The following is a 22546-nucleotide window of genomic DNA, read 5'->3' as shown; positions in this document are numbered from 1 at the left end:
TCCATTAGTATCCAGGGAGAATCTGGGTGGGACTGGAGGAGCAGTTTGGGGTTCAGGAGCCAGAAACAGTCCAGACATCTGTTTCCATCCTGGAGAGAAAAAACTGCCACTTTGTGTGGAACTCATCTACTTCAATATATCTTGAAGTCCAGTTGAATGTAAAGAAAAAAGCTGATGTTGTTTACAATGTTCCTGTAAATATCCAGTTCTACTTCAGCAGAAGCAAGAGCCAGTTTGAAAGAAAAGCTTTAAATGATTAGCTTTCTTTGTCTACTTTATAGAACATTGGCATATTTTGAATCGTTGACAGTCAAATAGCAAATGGCAAGGTTTTGAAGACATGACATTGCATGAATACATCAGATCGTATTTCTAGGGTAAGAAAGCAATACTCATTGTTTTGGACTTACTTTTGACTTAGCCACAGATTCCATGTTACTAGCCAGGTCATCAATTTCCATCTTCAGCTCACTCTTCTCCTTCTCCAGCTTCTGTTTCACACGTTGCAGGTTGTCGATTTGTTCCCCAAGTTCAGCCACACTATCAGCCTGCTTCTTACGAAGAGCAGCAGCTGTGGCTTCATGCTGGAGGGTTGCTTCTTCCAGATCGCGGCGCATCTTCTGAAACTCCGCTTCACGTTTCTTGTTCATTTCAATCTGTGCTGCTGATGCGCCACCTGCCTCTTCCAGTCTGTCACTGATTTCCTCCAGCTCACGGGCATAGTCAGAACTCTGCTTTTCAATTTTAGCACGAGCTATACGCTCAGCTTCAATCTCCTCTTCGAGTTCTTCAACACGAGCCTAGAAATGTGAACAATGTAACTAGTATTCTGAGGATTAAACTGAGGGGAGGCAATGGCCTAGTGGTATTATTACTAGACTATTAATCCAGGAACTGAGCTAACGCTCTAGAGAGCTGGATTCAAATCCTGCCATGGCAGATGGTGGAATTTGAGTTTGATAAAGAATCTGGAATTAAGAGTCAAATCCAACCATTGTTAATTGTCAGGAAAAACCCATCTGGTTCACGAATGCCCTTTAGGGAAGGAAGCTGCTTACATGTAACTCCAGATCCATAGCAATGTGTTGCCTCTTAACTGCCCTCTGGGCAATTAGAGATAAGCATAAATGGTGAGCTAGCCAGAGATACCCACATCCCATGAGTGAATACAAAAAAAATCCAGTGAAATGTATTGCTTCCATAGAATCCCTACAGTTTACCTGAAGTTCTTTTATTTTCTTTTGCAGCTGCATGCTTAGGTTTTGTTCATCTTCGATTTTGCTTTGAAGTTGGCTGATTTCAAATTCTTTCCTGTTCAAGAACACTCAGATTAAGAATGAAGTGGGTGGAGAAACAGGGCATTAATTTCAAAACTACTCCACTGAAAATCTATCCATATTTGCAAAAAGCAGCGGAAATTTGTTAATCCTGTTGTCAATTTGTGTGTGCAAGTTCTTGATTTAGATAATGGACACACCTTCACCATGTTATTAAAACTGACTTGGACAGATAGTTAATAATCTTCTGATTTCTAATCATCCAATTTACACTATGTCATTGACTGCCAAATTAACTGTCATTTGATTACTATTTTACATTTAAATAACTTTGTGGATAGTCTTTTCAATCCAAATATACAATAAACAATAGCTATTCCTTGAGGACTCATGCAGATGTTTCTCACTTTTTAAATCGTTCTTCCATTTGTTGCTTGTCATTTTCCAAATCCATTATGGAGTCCTGAGCAAGTTTTAGGTCACTTTCCAGTTTCCTCTTGCTTCGTTCCAGGTCCAAGCGAAACTTTTTCTCTTGCTCCAGAGACCCTTCAAGCTTTGAAAGAAAAGGGACATCAAAAAGCATCACAAACAAAATATTTGATTTGTGAAAAATCAAACAATGTACCAATGTTGTACTTATTTTGTGAATATTTACATCGTCGACTTGTTGCTCCAGTTTTGCCTTTGATTTAGTAAGAGTGTTGACTTTGTCTTCCTCGGCTTGGAGATCATCTAAGACCTGCTGGTGGGCCTCTTGCAAGGTTTTCTTCTCCTTTGTCAGCTTAACGATTGATTCATCATGGGTTGAAAGTTCTTCTGTGAGGTTCTTAACCTGTGTGCGAATGAGGAAAAAAGAAAACACAATAGTCTGGAGCATGCACTCTGCTGACTGCAGTCTGAGTCTCACTGAGAGATCTGATAGTCTCTCTGGTGAGAATTTCATCTCTCTTCTTCTAAAATGGAACTGCAACTGATCATAGCATTTTTTACTAGGCAGTCAGAGTGTGGAGTAGCAGGGAGGAGCAACTGTGATATTACAACACTTAAAGGTTTTGACAGACTCCAAGAAGGAAATAAAAGGCATTGAAATTCATTTTTTTTTCACACAGAGCAAATTAGAGTTTGGAACATCGCTGATGATTCAGGTTTAAAAGAAATTCCAAAAAAAAATTCAAGATTGAAAAAAAAATGAGCTTAAACACATAACAGTTCACAAGAAATAAAATCAGTTCTTGGGGCGAGTTCTGTTGTTCGTCAACTGTCATTAATCCTGCCATTGTTAAAAATCCACTTACCCACAAGGAGTAACAATTTATACAGTTTCCAAAAGCAATGGGAAATTGAGAAGGTTAAAATTTTCACTCATTTCATGATGGCTGACTCAATGTTTGGCCACAGAATATACACTTCTCCAATTCCCACACAATCCAAACCTTAGATTCGAAAATGCAAAGGCTGAGGAGCCAGCAAATGTGTAGTGCAGGCATAAATGATTACACAGTCATTGGCTTCCATTTTGGTAGCTTGATTCAAAATTGAGACTCAACTTGGTTTGTTGTGAATGTGTGATGACAGTTTTAACATTGCACATATCTTACACTAAATTCTACTTATCACAGGTCTATACTAGAAACTTTCATAGTAAATGTATAAATACCATACAATGGTTTTGGAGACAAATGTTTGTCTATCCTTCAGTTGAATACATATTTCTCTTTTACGTGAAAATACTGCCATATATTGTTTATTTTCCCCTTTATTTTTAGTTTACATGTTTTGTAGATGCTAGCATGTGATACTTTTTAGTCTAAATTTATCATCTGTTTTAACTTTCTTTACCTTACACCTTCTCTGTTTAGTTTTGTACAGAGAAGTAGTGAAGTTCTAGAACTCTCATGAGCTGGAAGAATTGCCTGTAGGTGGCAGGAGCATCAAGCTGATGATGCTTCATTATGTTGCAAGCAATCCAGGCTTAATTGCCACTTTTGAGATCCAGTGGACATATTGTCAAACACATTTCCCTGTCTTAGGTCCACTCCTCAAGAAGGCTGCAGCTAACTGGGTAAAGTACTGCAGGAAATGTGCTCTGCGGTCCCCATTGTACTGGCAGTTGCAGTCTAGTGTCACAACATTTCATTCTTGGCCACTTGTGTTTTCCAAACCCCGTAATTATGAGATCTATAATAGCTGTGGGTTTGCTATCCATCAATGTATCAAGTGCATCATGCTGCCAAGTATGTGAAGTCCCTGAGACCCAGAGACAGTAGAATTAGAATTAGAATTAGAATTCCTACAGTGTGGAAACAGGCCCTTCAGCCCAACAAGTCCACACCGAACCTCAGAGCATCCCACCCAGATCCATCCCCCTATGACCCACCTAATATACACCCTCTACCTCCCTGAACACTACAGGCAATTTAGCATGGCCAATCCACCTAACCTGCACATCTTCGGTCCGTGGGAGGAAACCGGAGCACCCGGAGGAAACCCACGCAGACACGGGGAGAATGTGCAAACTCCACACAGACAGTCGCCCAAGGCTGCAATCGAACCCAGGTCCCTGGCGCTGTGAGGTAGCAGTGCTAACCACTGTGCCACCGTGTTGCCCTGAAGGAGCTTGAGGGTTTGGATGTGGGGGTGGTGGGTAGTGACAGAAACTAGGGACAATGCAGGCATAATTCAGGAGCTGACACCAACAGGCACGCACTCAAATGTTGTAACCGGGCTCTTTGCATGCATCAGCGTTTGGAGCAACAGATTATCCATTGAAATAGGCTAACTGTTCACCTTGGGCAAAATTTCAACCTTCAAATTTACAGTCTGAGGAAATTTTCATTCAGAAGAAGGGTCACTGGACCTGAAAGGTTGACTTTGCTCTCTACCCATAATTGCTACCAAACCTGCTGAGTTTCTCCAACAGTTTCCATTTTCATTTCAGATTTCCAGCATCTGCAGTGCTTTTTTTTTGTTTAACAGATAGTGTCTGCCTCGATCAGTCAGCGGGCCTTACAATATTACCTCAATCTTTTCAGAACAATCTCCTCAAACTGTTAAATGCACCATTATTTAACAATACTTTGGCCTCGCACCTTGATGTTTCTTTCCTCAATTCAAACTGTTTATCCATGTATCTTACCCAATACATTCACCTCCTCCACATACCATGCCTAGCAGATCAAATGGACCTTCTTTGACTTCTCTCAAGTTTAAATATTGCCTTATTTCTATCTGTTTCACTCACTAATTAATATTTATAAGGCATTATTCATTAAAGAATTTACTGGCACTCCAGCACCATTAAAGGTTTCAAAATTGCTCAAATATGAACTGGTTCTAGAAACTTAATTCTTTAAGATACCAAGTGTGTGTAAGCAATATTTCTAAAGAAGTAGGATTCAGGACAGTAATTAAATACTATCACAGAATGTTGCTATTCACAAACAAACGTATTATGTGAACAATGTGCATAGTAAAAAAAATTTCAACGTAAAGTGCAAACACAGAATATTTTTTCTGTATTTAAAGTATTGACAATAAAATAAGCTAATGCATAATGATAGCAACCAAGATGATGATGATGCATACTTTGTTTTCAGTGGAGTGCAAATCCTTTTCTGCTTTAGCTAATGAGAGCTGCAAGTCATCAATTTCTGTCTTCAGCTGTGCGGACTCATCTTCAAGCTTCCTTTTCTTGGCTGTAATCTCGGCATTTATCTCTTCTTCATCCTCTAGCCTCTCGTTTGCCTCTTTGACCTCAGCTTCAAGTTGAATTTTGGTTTTGATCAGCTGGTCACATCTTTCCTCAGCATCTGCCAAACTTTCAATTTCCTGAAAAGTAAGCAAAAAATGTATTTTCAAGGTTTTGGAGTAGATTTGTAGCTCGGGTTCTCGGTGTTGTGGTTGGTTGCCTCGCTGAGCTGGTTCGTTGTTCCGCAGACGTTTCATTACCCTGCTGGGTAACATCTTCAGTGCAGCCTCCGATGAAGCGCCATTGTGTTTCGAGCTCAACAGACTCCAGAGTTTAAAAACCAGGCAGGAAAACACAACGGCACTTCATCAGAGGCTGCACTGATGATGTTACCCAGCAGGGTAATGAAACGTCTGTGAACTAATGAACCAGCTCGGCAAGCCAACCAACCACAATGTATTTTCAGTTCTATTTATTTTTTTAAAAACCACTACTGGATTTTAAAGTCATGAAATAATATTCTACTTACCGCTTGTACTTGCAATTGTAGGTCATTCTTTTCCTGCAGAAGGCTAACCATGTTCTCTTCTAATTCTTTTCCTCTTGCTTCAGATTTGGAAAAAGCATCATTTAGCTTCTTGAACTCCTCCTTCATGTTTTGCATGTCCTTTTCAACTTGTGCACTCTTCAGAAGAGGCTTGATCTTGAAATACAGTTTCATCCACGGCCAATGTTTAACGTTCATAAATGAACGGATGTTGTACTGGATAGTGAAGATACCATCCCTGCATAAAGCAGTACATTAATTCATAAGGAATGTGCTTCTTTTTTGTTTAAAAAGAGTTCATTATTGAAATTAAGGCTGAGAATATGCCTCTTGTACCTTCTTTGATTCATCCTCTGAAATTCTACTCGCATTAAGAAACCACGACATATGGCTTGAGTGCGGGTGATAAGTATAGCCAACCTTTCATCTCTCATGTCTTCTAGACTACCCAGGACACCAGCTTTGAAGAACACCTACAAGTGAAGAAAATAGCTTTAGGAGTTAGTCTTTTGTCTTAGTGCACAGGTTTTTGCAAAATTTAATTATTTTACCAGCGTCAATTAGCACTTTACCTTAGTGTGCCCAAATCTGTATTGGCTTTGATCAATATTGATGGAGGCTAGGAGTTTCTCAGAAGCCTTCTTGCTATCAATAAAGTGACCCTCTGGTATAGCACTTGGATTGAGTACTCTGTACCTGTTCATTTCAAAATATGTACAGTTTGAGTTTGGCATTGGGAGTAAGCCAGAAATTACTTTCAATGTTCTATTTTTTAATCTTAAACCTGACCTCTTAAATTCACTCTTTAGTACTTTAATCTTTTCCCTAAAAATGTCATTCCTACCAATGTGTACAATAATTACTGGCTTCTCAATCTCACCTTTAACAATATGCTTGAAATAGTTAGAGATGTCCTTAATCCTAGCACCAGGAAAGCAACAAACCATCCTAAATTTACGCTCACTGCCGCAGAATCTCCTGTCTATGCCCCTGACAGGATAGTCCTTGATAACAATAATTCTATTAAATCTTGTCAAATGTTGCCTAACATAAGAATCGTTCCAAGTGTCCAATAACTGACTGCCCCTTCCGTTTTCCTCATAGAGGCTATCCCTTCTACAGTTCCAAAAAGTGAATATCTGTTTGCTGGAGGATTAGCCACTGGAGACTTTTGAATTACATTCTACCTTTCCTGACAGTCACCCATGTATCTTTGAGTACAGGAGTTGGGAAGTCTTGTTGAAATTGTATAGGACATTGGTGAGGCCTCTTCTGGAATACTGTGTCCAGTTCTGGTCACCCAGTTATATGAAGGATATTATCCAGCTGGAGAAGGTTCAGAAGAAATTTACCAGGTTGTTGCTGGGTATGGAAGGTTTTCATTATAAAGAAAGACTAGATAGCTGGGACTTTTTTCACTGGAGCATAGGAGATTGAGAGGCGATCTGATACAAGTTTATAAAATGATGAGAGGTACAGATAGAATTAATGGTATTTGTCTTTTCCCTAGGATGGGGAATTTCAAGACTAGGGGGCATATTTTTAAGATAAGAGGAGAGAGATTTAAAAAAAGACATAAGAAGCAAATTTTTTACACAGAGGGTGGTTCACATGTGAAATGAACTTCCTGAGAAAGTGATGGATGCAGGTACAATTACAACATTTAAAAGACAATTGGATAGATACATGAATAAGAAATGTTTGGACGGATAAGGGCCAGGAGCAGGCAGGTGGGACTAGTTTAGTTTGGGATTATGTTCAGCATGAACTGGTTGGACCGAAGGTCCTGTTTCTATGCTGTATGACTCTATGACTCTATATTCCCATACTTATGCTATTCCAATTACAGCATGTGTTACATTTACTTTTTGCTGGACAGATCTAGAATGAAAAGTATTATACTTTGCAAATTAAGTAAGTGGTAAATTGTGAGAAACTGCTTTAGGAGCCCAATAAATTGGGCATATCATTTATTTTAAGCTTACCATTTTCATAATGCATAACATTTTGTGGTGCTTATGAAATGTTTCAACCTCCAACCATTTACCTTTGTTTGAAATCTGCGTAGAGTATTCTGCTTGGATATCCCTTTCTACAGATTCTGATACCCTCGAGCACACCGTTGCACCTCAGCTGGTGCATGACCAGTGAATTGTCAATTTCACCTGTACAGCGGAAAGAATGCTGTAATATTTTTGCAATATATTTTTCCACAATTGTGAGAAGGCAGAATAAAACTGATTGCTGGGAGATACCTGGAGTTTTTGTTTCATTTGGAAAAATGCAACGCACAAAATGGGGATGCGTGCTTCTCAAGGTAGACATTAGTTTGTTCAGATTCTCCTGTATCAAACAAAGAATGTAATAGCCAAAAGCAATTGATTTCTTGTCTGTGAATCACATAACTGTAAGCAATAAATTATAGTTAATGTTTTATTACCTTGCTGCATGTATACATGTATCTAGACTTATGGCGGGGGACAGAAAGAGAGATGTTTTTAAAACTACATCATCTTGTTTAAACCTTTTTAAACCCTTGTCAGATTCTAGAATTTATACTCTGAACACGGAGAATGAGAAAGCTACTTCCAGAAATGTCCAATAATTACCAGGGAAAAATCAACTCATCACCTCCCGAAATGTGACACTTCCTGTATTGTTTGAACATTCCAGTCAATCGAAAGGACTAGGAGACAAGATATCTACCTCATTTAGTTCTGAACAAGGGAGGCCATTAAAACTAACAACTTGACTTGCTGCAAATGACTCCCCAATTATAGAACATAGAACAGAGAACAATACAGCACAGTACTATTATCCTACTCTAAGATCAAACTACCCTGCATTCCTACATTTTACTATCATCCATGTGCCTATCCAAGAGTCACTTAAACGTCCCTAATGTATCTGACTCCACTACCACTGCCGGGAGCGCATTCCACACGCCCACCACTCTCTGTGTGAAGAACCTACCTCTGACATCTCCCCTATACCTTCCTCCAATCACCTTAAAATTATGCCCCCTTGTAATAGTCATTTCCGCCTTGGGAAAACGTTTCTGGCTATCTACTCTATCTATGCCTCTCATCATCTTGTACACCTCTATCAAGTCACCTCTCATCATCCTTCACTCCAATGAGAAAAGCCCTAGCTCCTTCAACCTTTCCTCATAAGACCTGCCCTCCAGTCCAGGCAGCATCCTGGTAAATCTCCTCTGCACCCTCTCGAAAGCTTCCATATCCTTCCTATAATGAGGCGACCAGAACTGAACACAATATTCCAAGTGTGGTCTAACCAGGGTTTTATAGATCTGCAGCATTACCTCGCAGGTCTTAAACTCAATTCCTCTGCCAATGAAAGCCAACACACCATACGGCTTCTTAACAACCCTATCAACTTGAGTGGCAACGTTGACGGATCTATGGACGTGGACCCCAAGATCCCTCTGTTCCTCCACACTGCCAAGAAACCTGCCATTAACCCTGTATTCTGCATTCAAATTTGACCTTCCAAAATGAATCACTTCACACTTTTCTGGGTTGAATTCCATCTGCCATTCTTTGCCCAGTTCTGCATCGTGTCAATGTCCCATTGCAACTTACAACAGCCCTCCACGCTGTCCACAACTCCACCAACCTTCGTGTCATTGGCAAATTTACTAACCCACCCTTCCACTTCATCATCCAAGCCATTTACGAAGATCTCAACAAGTCCCTGCGGAACACCACTGGTCACCGAGCTCCAGGCTGAATACTTTCCATCTACTATCACCCTCTGTCTTCTATTGGACAGCCAATTCTGTATCCAAAAAGCCAAATTTCCTTTGATCCCATGCCTCCTTACTTTCTGAATGAGCCTACCATGGGGAACCTTATCGAATGCCTTGCTAAAATCCATATACACCACATCCACTGCTCTACCTTCATCAATGTGTTTTGTCATATCCTCAAAGAATTCAATAAGGCTTGTAAGGCATGACCTACCCCTCACAAAGCCATACTGACTATTTATAATCAAACTGTGCTTTTCCAAATAATCATAAATACTATGTCTCAGAATCCTCTCCAATAATTTGCCCACCACAGAAGTAAGACTGACTGGTCTGTGATTCCCAGGATTATCCCTATTCCCCTTCTTGAACAAAGGAATAACATTTGCCACCCTCCAATCATCTGGTACTACTCCAGTGAACAATGACGACGCAAAGATCATCACCAAGGCGCAGCAATCTCTTCCCTCGCTTCCTGTAGTAACCTTGGGTATATCCCGTCTGGCCCAGGGGACTTATCTATCCTCATGTTTTTCAGAATTTCTAGCACATCCTCCTTCCTAACATCAACCTGTTTGAGCATATCAGCTTGTTCCATGCTGTGATCACAAACTACAACGTCCCTCTCACTGGTGAATACTGAAGCAAAGTATTCATTAAGGACCACCCCTAGCTCCTCCACTATGCCTGATCGGCCCTACCCTCACTCTGGCCATCCTCTTGTTCCTCACATAAGTATAGAACGCCTTATCTATAACAAGAATTTTTTTTTTTAATGAGGAAACGTCAAATCTACCTCATTAACTGAGTACCTCAACTTGAAGCCTCAGTTACATATCTGAAACTCCTGGTTTGTTTGAACCAACTTTAATTGCACAGCTTTGATTTTTGTTTGTCAGTCTGGTTGTAACCAAATCAAAGAGTAGGCAGAACCAGACTGGTGATCCCAATATAACTCAAAGTTCAGATTCTTGAAAATACGCTTGTGCTTTTTTCTACGTAGTGAACCAATTGCAAGTTTACAATTACCACACCTTCACCAGCAATTTGACTGTTTCTGAACTCCTCTGTGAGGTACTTATACACAATCCATTGAAAGAACCTCATAAGGACACTGACTTACTGATCACTCTAATGCATGTGAAATCATTCTGATAACTTGGATTTTAAATAATTTGTAGCTTCTCTCCTTTTACTTCTTTATTTCTTTCCTTGGAGGCAGATGTGTGCGAATGTGTGTCATGAGCTATTGCCTGATTTTTGAATGCTGTAAAAATCCCTGCTTTGTTTTTAGCCTAAAGAATATGGTACGGGTCATTTTATATTGGACTTCACAAACAAGCTTTGGGGAAACAAGGTGTAGAGCTGAATGAACACAGCAGGCCAAGCAGCATCAGAGGAGTAGGAAGGCTGATGTTTCGGATCTGGACCCTTCTTCAGAAATGGAGGAGGGGAAGGGGATTCTGATATAAATAGAGAGAGAGGGGGAGGTGGATGGAAGATGGATAAAGGAGCAGATAGGTGGAGAGGAGACGGATAGGTCAAGGAGGCGGGGATAGGGCCAGTAAATGTGAGTGTAGGTGGGGAGTTAGGGTGGGGGTTGGGCAGTCAAGGGAAGATGGACAGGTCAAGGAGGCGGGGATGAGGCTGGTAGGTAGAAGGTGGGGCTGGGGGTTGAAGTGGGAGGATGGGATAGGTGGGAGGAAGGACAGGTTAGGGAGGCGGGGATGAGCTGGGCTGGTTTTGGGATGCAGTCGGTGGGGGCGGCGAGATTTTGAAGCTTGTGAAGTCCACATTGATACCATTGGGCTGCAGGGTTCCCAAGCGAAATATGAGGTGCTGTTCCTGCAACCTTCGGGTGGCATCATTATGGCACTGCAGGAGGCCCAGGATGGACGTCTGAAGAATGGGAGGGGGAGTTGAAGTGGTTCGCGACTGGAAGGTGCAGTTGTTTGTCACGAATTGAGCGTAGATGTTCCACAAAGCAGTTTCCCAGCCTCCGTTTGGTTTCCCCGATGTAGAGGAGGCCACATCGGGAACAGTGGATACAGTATACCACATACTGTTTCATACTCTTAAAAAGGAAAATAAAAAGGTAAGAAAGAAAAATGAAAAACCATCTCTAATATGGACAGAGAGGAGAACAGTATGAATTATTCCCCTCTTGCTCATTTCCATGATAATAAGAAGATTGAAGTTAACAGTGCAATTAAAAGAAAGCTTTTACGATGGATCACTTACCCTAAAAAGTGCAGACACTGTTTGGAATGAAGAACCTTTTCTCTTGGAACCTTTCTTTCCTGTACCCTCTGCAAAGTATGTATCTTATCTTAATCAGTTCATAGTAGATTGTTGTATAATAAGTTGCGCTAACTAAATCATTGCGTATTTTAGAATTTCTAACTTTGAATAGTTCTTTTAAATAAATTAATTAATGTTTTAAATCACATTTATTGCCAATTTCCAGTTACGCTCAGAAGATAGATAGACAGGCACCTTCTTGAGTTGCTGCAGTCCTCACTCTGTCTTCCCATTTGGCAATATAGACTCAATAGTGTGAATACCCTCGTCCATACTGTATAATTCTGTGATGGTATTTTTCATAACAAGACTGATGGCATTAAGACTCACACCACCAAGTATGGATTTTAATGAGCTACACATTAATTTTAGTAATATTGTCATGCTAGCCACAAATTACCAGGTCTCCAAACTATAAGGTGGTGAGGGAGGAGGTGATAGGGGGATCATGGTGGATTAAAGTCGCAACTTCCTGGTTATCCACTCTGACCATGACCACTGAACTGCCCTAAGAACATAAGAAAAAGGAGCTGGAGTAGGCCATCCGGCCCCTCGAGCCTGCACCGTCATTCAGTAAGATCATGGCTGATCTTTTTGTGGACTCAACTCCACTTAATTACCCGCTCACCATAACCCTTAATTCCTTTACTGTTCAAAAATTGATCTATCTTGGCTTTAAAAACATTCAACAAGGTAGCCTCAACTGCTTCACTGGGCAGGGATTCCACAGATTCACAACACTTTGGGTGAAGAAGTTCCTCCTCAACTTAGCCCTAAATCTATTCCCCCTTATTTTGAGACGATGCCCCCTAGTTCTAGTTTCACCCTCCAGTGGAAACAACCTCCTGCTTCTAACTTATCTATTCCTTTCATAGTTTTATACATTTCTATAAGATACCTCCCTCATTCTTCTAAATTCCAATGAGTACACTCTCAGTCTACTCAATCTCTCCTCATAAGCCAACCCTCTGAACTCTGGAATTAACCTAGTGAACCTCCTCTGTATCCCCTCCAGTGCCAATACATCCCTGTCAATGATGTTAGGATTCATATCTGGATTTTTTAAATAACATCAGAAATATTTCCAAATTCTTTGGTGGATTGCAGCTTTTCATATCATTTTATAATTTAAATATTGCCATGTACTTTAAAAAGCAACATTTATGGTCAACATGAACAATATTACATTTGTTGAAACGTTGTTAACCTTTTGAAAAAGATTGATTGGTAATTCTGATCCATGAGACATAATACTTGAAAATAGTAAAAATAATGTTTAATTATAAAAATAATGTAAAATGTAATGTTACCTGCAGCTGATCCATAAGAACTATACAGGTGTGCAAGAACCTTAAGTGAAGATTTCTGGTATAATCCAATTACAGTTTCATTCAGAGGGTCCTTATTCTTGTCCAGCCATGAATTAATATTGTAGTCAACAATGCCAGCATAATGGATCAAGGAGAAGTGAGCTTCAATCTTTCCTTTAATAAACCTGGGTTTCTGGAAATTTACTGATTTTCCTAAATGCTGATCATACAATTTGTTCTTGAACGTTATATCTGTGGCTTTGGGGAACATGCATTCCTCCTCAAGGATTGAGAAGATGCCCATGGGCTTTGAACAAACAGGAATAAACAAAATACATTAATTAATTACAACATTTAAAAGACATTTGAATAAGTACATGAATAGGAAAGGTTTGAAGAGATGTGGGCCAGGAGCAGACAGGTGGGACTAATGTAGTTTGGGATCATGGTCAGCATGGATTGATTGGACTGAAGGGTCTGATTCCATGCTGTATGACTCTACGATTCTATGAGAGATGAAGAGATTTCAGCCTATAATCAATGTTCAAGATCTGCAGACAAGGCTATGGGCCTTTTGGAACTTACTGAGGCATTCAAGAGGACTTTGAATGATTATTTGAATTAAAATGGTGTTCAAGCATATGAGGAAAAGGCAGGGGGTTGGCAATAGTTAACAGAACTAGTACAGGCACAATGGGCCAAATGGCCTCATTCTACAATTATCTCCATTCATAAAGAGTGAAGGAGACTTGGTGGGGTAGTAGTAATGTCACTGAATTAATAATCCAGAGCCTTAGGCTAATGTTCCGGCTACATAGGTTCAAATCCCAGCACAGTCGCAGCTGGAATTTAAATTCAAACAATAAAGATAGTCTCAGCAATGAAGCTATCTTGTCATTGTAAAACCCAGCTGGTTTAGTAACGTCCTTTAGGGAAGCAAAGCTGCCATCCTTAGTTTGTCTGGCTTTTACAGAACTCCCAGACAACAGCAATGCGGTTGATTCTTAACTGCTCACTGAAATGGCTAAGCAAGCCACTCAGTCAAAGGCAGTTAAGGATGTGGAAAAAATGCTGGTCTGGCCAGCAATGCCCACATCCCATAAAAGAACAAAGAAAAAATATTGTACAGTAAGAAATCGTAGTAAACCTCTACGTGAAAGCAAATATGCAAGAATGACCAAGTGGTGAAGCAACAGTTGTCAGCCATGAAACCAAAACAATAAGGAGAGGAGTGGTTGACCTAGGTAAAGGTACTTGTGAGAAAACAAAGATACAAAATTTCTCCTCACCTTTTCAATGAGCTCAATGCAAGCAGCCAGATCCATTCCAAAATCAATGAATTTCCATTCAATTCCTTCCTTCGTATATTCCTCTTGTTCTAAAACGAACATGTGGTGATTGAAGAACTGTTGCAGTCTTTCATTCGTGAAGTTGATACAAAGCTGTTCCAGGCTGTTAAACTTGGGAATAGCACAACGTGTCAGAATGAGAGTCACAGTTTTCACATTGTACTAACAAATATCATTGTTGCCAGATTCTTACTAAGAATCTCACCTCAAAAATTTCAAAGCCCGCAATATCTAAAACACCAATGAAATGTTGTCTGGGTAGCTTTGTATCCAATTGATGATTAATTCGTTGAACCATCCACAGGAATAACTTCTCGTACACTGACTTTGTCAGAGCACCAACTGCAGAGTATACCTGGAAATATAAGAAAATTAATGTTTCATTTTCTATCACTTGTTAAAACTGAGCACACCCTCCTGGCCCAGCACATTACCTGTTGTACAGTCTGGCCTTTGCTAACAAACTCATTGCCAACCTTCACTCTTGGCAAGCATAATGCTTTGAGCAAATCTGCTGAGTTGAGGCCCAGGAGGTAAGCAACTTTGTCAGCAACTGCAAAAAGAAACCAAAAAAACAATTGGCTATTAAAGATAAGTTTCTTGTTGTTCCAGAATTGTAATTATTTGCATTTAAAGAAGTTACCACTACTTTTGTCTGTACATTTAAAAGTGCATGCTGGACTTACCACAACCATGCTTCCACTGGGGTCAACCTCAACCCTCAGCTCTTGAATTATAAGATCATGGGTCTGCTCCCCTCCAGAGACTCCACTCCAGAGGCTCCAGTAAAATTCTGGATTGACACTCAGTGCAGTAATGAGGCAGTGTTGCACTGTCAAAGATGTTATTTTTAATAAAGCATTTAACAAGCCCTGCTGGTCCACTCAAGTAGACCACCTTTTGAAGAAGAGTGGGCAAGAGTTCACCAGTGTTCTGGTAAACATTTATTCTATAGGTAACACTACTAAAATCGATAGTCATTATTCCCATAGATATTTGTAAGAATTTCCTATTTTGTACTTCTTTGACTTTAGGCTGTGAAAAGTTTTATATAAATACAAGTCTCCCTTTTCTATTGGTATTGTCTGATTTATTTGGTCTCGAATAATGTCCAGTAGGGAGCTCAATGACATAATAGTAAAGTCATTATTTTACTTCTAGATTCAATTTGGTTCCCTGTCTAGATTTTGTTCTTCTGAAATACAAATTAATACCAACAGCTGTTTTCAATGATTCAGAGCTGAATCATTCCCATATGGCCTGCAAGTGACATGTTGTTACATGCATGTTCAGGACATTACTCACACATCAAAAAAATCTAGTTCAATTTTTAATAGTAATGATGAGATTATTAGATAGCATGTAGGAAAACAAGTGATAAATAAACTCTCATAAAGACTAGTTGATATTATACCATAGCTTATGTAATAAAAGCTATGCAAGGATATTTCTCCAGAATGTTCCCTGGTTACCATAAAGTGCAATATGGCATCACTTAATTGAATTAAATTTCAAATTATTCAAATGTCTTTGCATCGACATGCATCTATTTTGCGAGGACTTGAATATAAGAGCAGGGATGTACTTCTGACGCTCTATAAGGCTCTGGTCAGGCCACATTTGGAGTGTTGTGTGCAGTTTTGGCCCTATTTCTGAGGAAAGATGTACTAGCCCTGGAGCGGGTTCAGAGGATGTTCACGAGAATGGTCCCAGGAATGAACAGTCTAACATATGAGGAACGTTTGAGGACTCTGGGTCTATACTCGATGGAGTTTAGAAGGATGAGGGGGTATCTAATTGGAACTTACAGAGTATGAATAGCCTGGACAGAGTGGATGTTGGGAAGATGTTTCCATTGGCAGGAGAGACTAGGACCCAAGGGCGTAGCCTTATAGTAAAGGGAGACATTTTAGGACGGAGATAAGGAGAAACTTCTTCAGCCAGGGAGTGGTGAGTCTATGGAATTCACTGCTACAGAAGGTTGCGGCGGCCAAGTCATTGAATATATTTAAGATGGAGATAGATAAGTTCTTGATTGTCAAGGGGATCAAGGTTACGGGGAGAAAGTGGGAGAATGGGGTTGAGAAACTTATCAGCCATGATTGAATGGTGGAGCAGACTTGATGAGCTGAACGACCTAATTTCAAGCCCTGTGTCTTATGGTCTTAAAAAGCTGCAATTTAACTTGGTATAGCTATTAATATCTTGCCATAAATTGCATCAGTGCTCAACAGGTAACAACCTTGGACAGTCTTGCAGTTTCTTTACTTTTTTCATTCATGGGTCTTAGGAATGCCTGGCAAAGCCAACATTTGTTGCCCATCCCAAATTGCCTGCATGATTTGCTGAGCAATTTTAGAGAGTAGTTACAAGTCAATTACATTGCTGCAGGTCTGGAATCAAATGTAGATCAGACCAGGTAATGATAGCAGATTCCTTCCCTAAAGGCCATCAGTGAACTAGAGGAGGTTTTATGATAATCAATGATACCTTCATGGTCACCATTACTGAGACTAGATTTATTGTATTTCCAGAGTTAATTAATTGAATTTAAATTCCACCAACTTCTGTCACTGGATCATTAGCCTGGACATTCAGATTACTTTCCAGTGACATTACCACAATGGAAACCGAAAGAACTGTGGATGCTGTAAATCAGGAACAAAAACAAAAGTTGCTGGAAAAGCTCAGCAGGTCTGGCAGCATCTGTGAAGGAAAAAACAGAGTTAACGTTTCAGGTCCAGTTCTGAGGAAGGGTCACCGGACCCGAAACATTAATTCTGTTTTTTCCTTCACAGATGCTGCCAGACCTGGCAGAACATCACCACAATGGCATCACTTCCATAAGACTTGAAACAAATTATCTGTCTGTCTTTTCTCCTGCCCCTCGTTTACAAGGGTTGAGCACAGACTTCCATTGAATTTTCTTTGGGAATGATATTGCAATGGTTTACCATTGCATTCTGCACTTTTGCTCACCAGGAGACTCTTCCCTTCTTACCAGCTACCACCAGGCATTTCAATAGGATTTACAGGCTGACAATCAGCCAGTTTGATGGGATTACAAACTCACAGTCCCTCAGCCATTACTCATGTTTACTGATGCTATTAATGTTAACGAATTTAGAAACAACGCATTTTTCATGTAAAGTATAGCAACTATTTTAATTTAATCTACCTTCTGTGCTATCAGGCTCAGCTTGTTCTTCCCTTTGCTTCTGCTTGAACTTCAAATTGCCATGGTGCATTGTTGCACCAGTTATTTTGTAGATGCTGTTTTTCTCATCATTGGTGAAACCCAAGATATCAATAGCTTGCTACAAATTCAAGGAGATGATATTACAATTAGTTTATCAAACACAAATGTTATCATGGTAATTGATATGTGCAATACTCACATCAGTAGCTAATAATTCTTCTTTGTCATCAATACTCGGAACTGTAACGTCACCTTGACTGATGTAAGGATAGTCAAAGGGATTTGTGCTGATAAGAAGCATTTCTAAAGAAAAATAGATTATAAAGGATGTTTTAAAATGATGCAGCATAATGAAAATAATTAGAAATGTGAGCTTTCAAAAAGTATAAAAGATTAATAGCTTCTTTACCAATAAGTTCTGGTTTTTTGTTGGATGTAATCTGGTAAAAAATGTGATAGCTTCTTTCATTCTGTTGCTGGAATGTCACTCTGGATTTTTCCAACAAATCTGGATGGAAATTCAGGTCAGTTACAACTCTCTCACAAGTCTACTGATATTATTCATTTAACTTAAAATTTAACAGACTAGAAATACTTACATGTTTCAATGTCTGCTGAAGCCAGTTTTGCCGTGGGTCCAAAATGGATTCTGATAAATTTTCCCTTCAGAATAAAATAAATCAACTTCAGAGACTGCAGTTACTTTTGTTGTTTCACGCAGAGGCAATTAAATGGCACCAACCTTTTTCATAAAAGTAGCATCAGTTTCTTTTCAGCATTTCTTAATTTCAGATATATGTTTGCATGTCAACTTACAAAACGAGATGAGTTGTCATTTCGTATTGTCTTCGCATTACCAAAGGCTTCCAGCAATGGGTTAGCCTGGATGATTTGATCCTCCAGGGTTCCCTAAAGAGTATAATTTGTTTATGGTTAACAGCAACTAAATTGCGAGATACAAATGCGCTGAATTATATTCTTAATACACACTTTCGACTTAGCTGTTTCAGCTTTCTTCTTGCACACATCACCAAGAGCTGCAATTGTTGCAAAGTACTGGATGACATATTTTGTGTTCACAGTCTTCCCAGCACCAGATTCTCCACTGAAAAGCACAAAAATGGTCACACAATTTCTGCTATTCCTTTCATCAGTTAAAAATCAGACTACCTTACATTAAGGAGTTAAATTTTTTGGTGCCTTTAACAAAATAAAATGTCCACAAAGGTTTTCCCAAGCAGCATTATCAAATAAAATTTGGCACCATGCCACATAGTTGAAAAGGTGACTAAAAACTTAGTTGAAGAAAGACCAGCTTAAAAGTGGAGAGAACGAGTGAAAATGTTTAGGAGGGAATTCCAGAGATTAGGACCTAGACAATTGAAGATCAAGCTGCCAATAGTGGAAAATTGAAAACAGGATGCAAAGAGGACATCAGAGCATATCAAAGAAGTTGGAGGAGGTTAAAGATATGAGGAGAGTAGAAACAAATGTGGGATTAGACAGTTACTATGGGAACTTTAAATTCAGGGCATTGCCAGACCAGAAAGCAATGGAGGTCAGCTGAAAAAAACAGTGGATAGGACCTGGTGTGCATTAGGACGTGAGTTTGAATGGGTTCTAGTTACAATAGGACATTATGAACAATGCATGATAGAAAGTGCTACAACAAGTAAGTATGACATGGAGAGTGTTTACATTAGAATATTCATTAGAATATCATAGTTTACATACCTGCACATAGATAGTGAAAGAAATTTATAGACTTGTGTAAATCAGTTACTTACGTGATTAGGATAGATTGGTTTTCACGGTCTGTAAGATAAAATACCAAAAAAGCGTATTAGAAATTTCATTCTATTTAATTTTAAACTGAACTTCATTGTAAATTGTGCAAATTGTGTGCAATTATTAAACAATAAAATGGATACATAAATACTTATTAAAAATACAGAAAATTTGCAAATTACCTGTTAACATGGACTGATAGGCATTGTCAGAGATTGAAAAGATGTGGGGAGGAGCCTCCTGTCTTTTCTTCCCTTTATAGGCAGTCACAACCTCAGAGCCGTAGACTGGTAACTTTTTGTAGGGGTTTACAGTGACACAGAACAACCCAGAGTATGTCTTAAAAAGCAAGAATACATTAATGTTGACACTTTGTAACTTATACTCGATTTTCAAAAATCAAACATTGAAAATGTCCTTACATAGATCATCCAGGCTGCATAACGGTCTTTGAGGTTAAACAGCACACATGCTTCATTCAAGTGGGTCATCATAGCCATATCCTCAATTTTGTCAAATTTTGGGGGATTCCTTGGAAAGACATCATCGGGTTTCACAACAACTGTCTGAAATAGATAATTTAGTAAGTGTATATATAGTATAGTTTTATAAGTCATGGCACTATGATTGTAAATAAGATAAACAGTTGCATTCATTAAAAAATTTCTAAAGTTCACCAACCTTCCCATCTGCTCTCTCCACTTCAACCTTGGTACTGTCTTGGCTCTTAATTTTTCCTTTTACAAATACCAGCTTGGGGTCACTTACATAACAAGCAGTTTTGGCATCGAAGGGCCTGTTCTGGGCTTCAACTTGCTCTTTCATAGATTTGCGGAGAAATGGAGCAGCTGCTCCAAAAATCTTCATTTCCTCAAAGTTCATGGTTGCTATGTGTTCACTGTGTGTAAAAGTACAATCATTACAATGTACTTCAATTACAGGTGAAATTGCAGAATATCCAAATGCAGCCAATGTAAGTGTTGAGCCTGCCAGTTCTGCTCATTTCCTCTAGTTGAACTAGCACAATTCACATACAATCAGCCTGACCAGTGTAAACTATAACAGAACTTTAAGCATACAGTAGTTATGCACAAAGATTCTTCAACACAAATGCTTCCATAATCTTCTTCATTGGCTGAGAAAAATCACTGTGCCTAAAGTTGGCCATGATCTGGCCAGCATGATGATAATCTACCAATTGCATTCTTTTGCAGCCTCTCAAGGTGAGTCTTCAAATTGCAGTCTGTTTTTTAAAGTACAAACGCATGGTTGGCAGCTTTAGTCATGTACTTCCAGCCTTGCTGCAGACTAACAATCCTTTCAGCGAGTACAGCAACAAATCCCTTAGTTAAATTGATATTAACTTCAATATTCTAAATGTATATTACTATGGTATATACTCAAGTAATGGTCAACCTCATATGAAACCTGACCTCCAACTTTCAGCAAAGAAGAATGCAAATTCTTTCCGTACCACTGGTTTGGCACTGAAGTCAAACTCACCCTAGTGAAAACCTACTCATTCATAGAATCACACAATTGTGCGCCATTGAAACCAGCTGTTCAGTTTCTCATGTCTGTACACCCCGACATGTGCTGTAAAGGTTTCTACCTCATTGGTGTGCGTTGCATTCCCCCACATCCTACCGTCTAGTATGTGCAAATAATGGACATTGGAGAATGAAAATCAATCTCTTACTTACTGACGAAAAATTTAGTCTTATAAACTCAATTTTTGCACCAATACATATGGTAACATCAGAATTAATGCTGCTCTTGAGTTGACCAAATCAATCATTGGTCTAAAAACATATGCATTAAAATTTACATTATATTAAATTGGTCGATTATATGAACACAGCACCTTTATCTAAATATGCATTCTGCTCAGACTGAAATCACTTCCTATTGCTGTCAAAATAAATGTGTTAAATAAAACTGACGTACCAGGCTCCGTCGGACTTTTTTCAGAATGAGGTAACTACCCAACCTTTCAAACTCATTCACAGTCTAAAGAAAACGTGTTGAACTTTAGTTTTGTGTGACCTCTTCTTCAGACTGGTGCTGGTGCATCAATCAAAGTCCCACTGGGATTAATCAATCAACAGCTTGCATTGATACGATGTGTCAATTCATGGGAACATTTACACTTGGCATTGTGCAAATGTATTTTGGAAGAAATTGAACCAAAGCTTCAAAATAATTGTGCCTAAAGCAGAAATGTGTGACCTTTTTGAAAATGTTCAATATAATATTGAGATGGATTCTTATGAAATGTCATCAACCCAAAATGTTAACATTGTTTCTCCCACCATTGATGCTGCCTAACTTGTGAAATATATTCAAAGTCATCTGCTTGTTTCAGATTTTCAGTGCCTGCAGTTTTCACTTTTTCTTCTATTGAGAGGGATTGTATTTATTTTGCAAGCCATTCACACCAACATTAAAGTGAGCCGGAGCTGCATCCCTACAACAGGCGGCTTTTTGCCCGTTATTCCCCATTTAAGATGATTCTCTGGCTGATAAACTTGCATGATGTTTGCTAATGTGTAACCTAGTCTTTGTTGCGTATTGAAAGTTGGAAGCCATTGTGAATATATCAATATAACGCTTACCTGAAGGGGAAAAAAGGCATTTCTGTACTGGATATAAATTTCATGTGTGCTAAATAGAGATAAAGCTAGATAAACATTCTGTAAGTAGCTATTGCAAAAGTGAACTTTGTTCAAATATCATTATTTACAGTCTGGAAAAAGGCAACAATATTCAATCACCCTTTGACTCCATAGGTAAATTAGTTGCAGTGTTAGTGACCAACTGACCAATGCCCAACATATATTCATTAAAGCCAGTCAATAACTGGACATCATGAGCCAAATTGCCATAGATTGCAGTCTAGACTAATTCTCTCAACAAGCACATATCAATAATAAAACAGAAAGTGCCAGGGAAACTGAGAAGGTCTGGCAGTATCTGTGGAGTAAGAAACAGCACTAACATCATGAGTCCAACATGAAATTTCTTCTAAACGAAAGGGAGCAGGAAAAGTGATCTTTGCTGGAGGGACAGAATCTCATTTTCTGCACAGGCACTTTATAACCTTCAGGATTAAACATTAAGTTCAATAATTTCATACCATGAAATCTATCCTGTTTTTGAGTAGGCACCTTCTCCAAACCCCAACCCAAAGTTTTCTTTGCTCTTTCTTTTTCTCAGTGGAGATGGTGAAAACACCTGCCATTGACTCTTACTCGTCATCTATAAATCTTCTCTACTACCTTTGCTTTTTGCTCTGGGCAACCTTTCCAATTTGAGCCA

The 22546-nt window shown here is 39.2% G+C and overlaps 1 protein-coding gene across 1 annotated transcript in view; it reads right to left on the bottom strand.

The window, feature by feature from the left end:
• The window catches only part of LOC109912984 (myosin-4-like), a 31048-nt gene extending 10935 nt beyond the window's left edge, over positions 1-20113 (bottom strand). The window contains exons 1-25 of the mRNA XM_048611003.1: positions 19910-20113; positions 19651-19794; positions 19411-19567; positions 19228-19255; positions 18431-18545; positions 18257-18349; positions 18040-18103; positions 17850-17948; positions 17640-17743; positions 17420-17558; positions 14676-14794; positions 14447-14596; positions 14182-14352; positions 12893-13199; positions 11523-11590; positions 7768-7855; positions 7560-7677; positions 6085-6208; positions 5849-5985; positions 5495-5750; positions 4863-5105; positions 1933-2109; positions 1685-1830; positions 1221-1311; positions 411-800 (exon numbers count right to left, since the gene is read on the bottom strand). Coding sequence (XP_048466960.1) covers positions 411-800; positions 1221-1311; positions 1685-1830; positions 1933-2109; positions 4863-5105; positions 5495-5750; positions 5849-5985; positions 6085-6208; positions 7560-7677; positions 7768-7855; positions 11523-11590; positions 12893-13199; positions 14182-14352; positions 14447-14596; positions 14676-14794; positions 17420-17558; positions 17640-17743; positions 17850-17948; positions 18040-18103; positions 18257-18349; positions 18431-18545; positions 19228-19255; positions 19411-19567; positions 19651-19794; positions 19910-20110 — 3729 coding nt within the window. The 5' untranslated portion in view covers positions 20111-20113. The remainder of the gene's footprint in view (positions 1-410; positions 801-1220; positions 1312-1684; positions 1831-1932; positions 2110-4862; positions 5106-5494; positions 5751-5848; positions 5986-6084; positions 6209-7559; positions 7678-7767; positions 7856-11522; positions 11591-12892; positions 13200-14181; positions 14353-14446; positions 14597-14675; positions 14795-17419; positions 17559-17639; positions 17744-17849; positions 17949-18039; positions 18104-18256; positions 18350-18430; positions 18546-19227; positions 19256-19410; positions 19568-19650; positions 19795-19909) is intronic.
• Between the last annotated feature and the right edge of the window lie 2433 nt (positions 20114-22546).

Source organism: Rhincodon typus, chromosome 23, assembly GCF_021869965.1.
Source record: "Rhincodon typus isolate 14 chromosome 23, sRhiTyp1.1, whole genome shotgun sequence".
Classification (NCBI taxonomy): Eukaryota; Metazoa; Chordata; class Chondrichthyes; order Orectolobiformes; family Rhincodontidae; genus Rhincodon; species Rhincodon typus.
The sequence above is the reverse complement of the archived record's forward strand: the minus strand, read 5'-3'. Positions and strand labels throughout refer to the sequence as shown.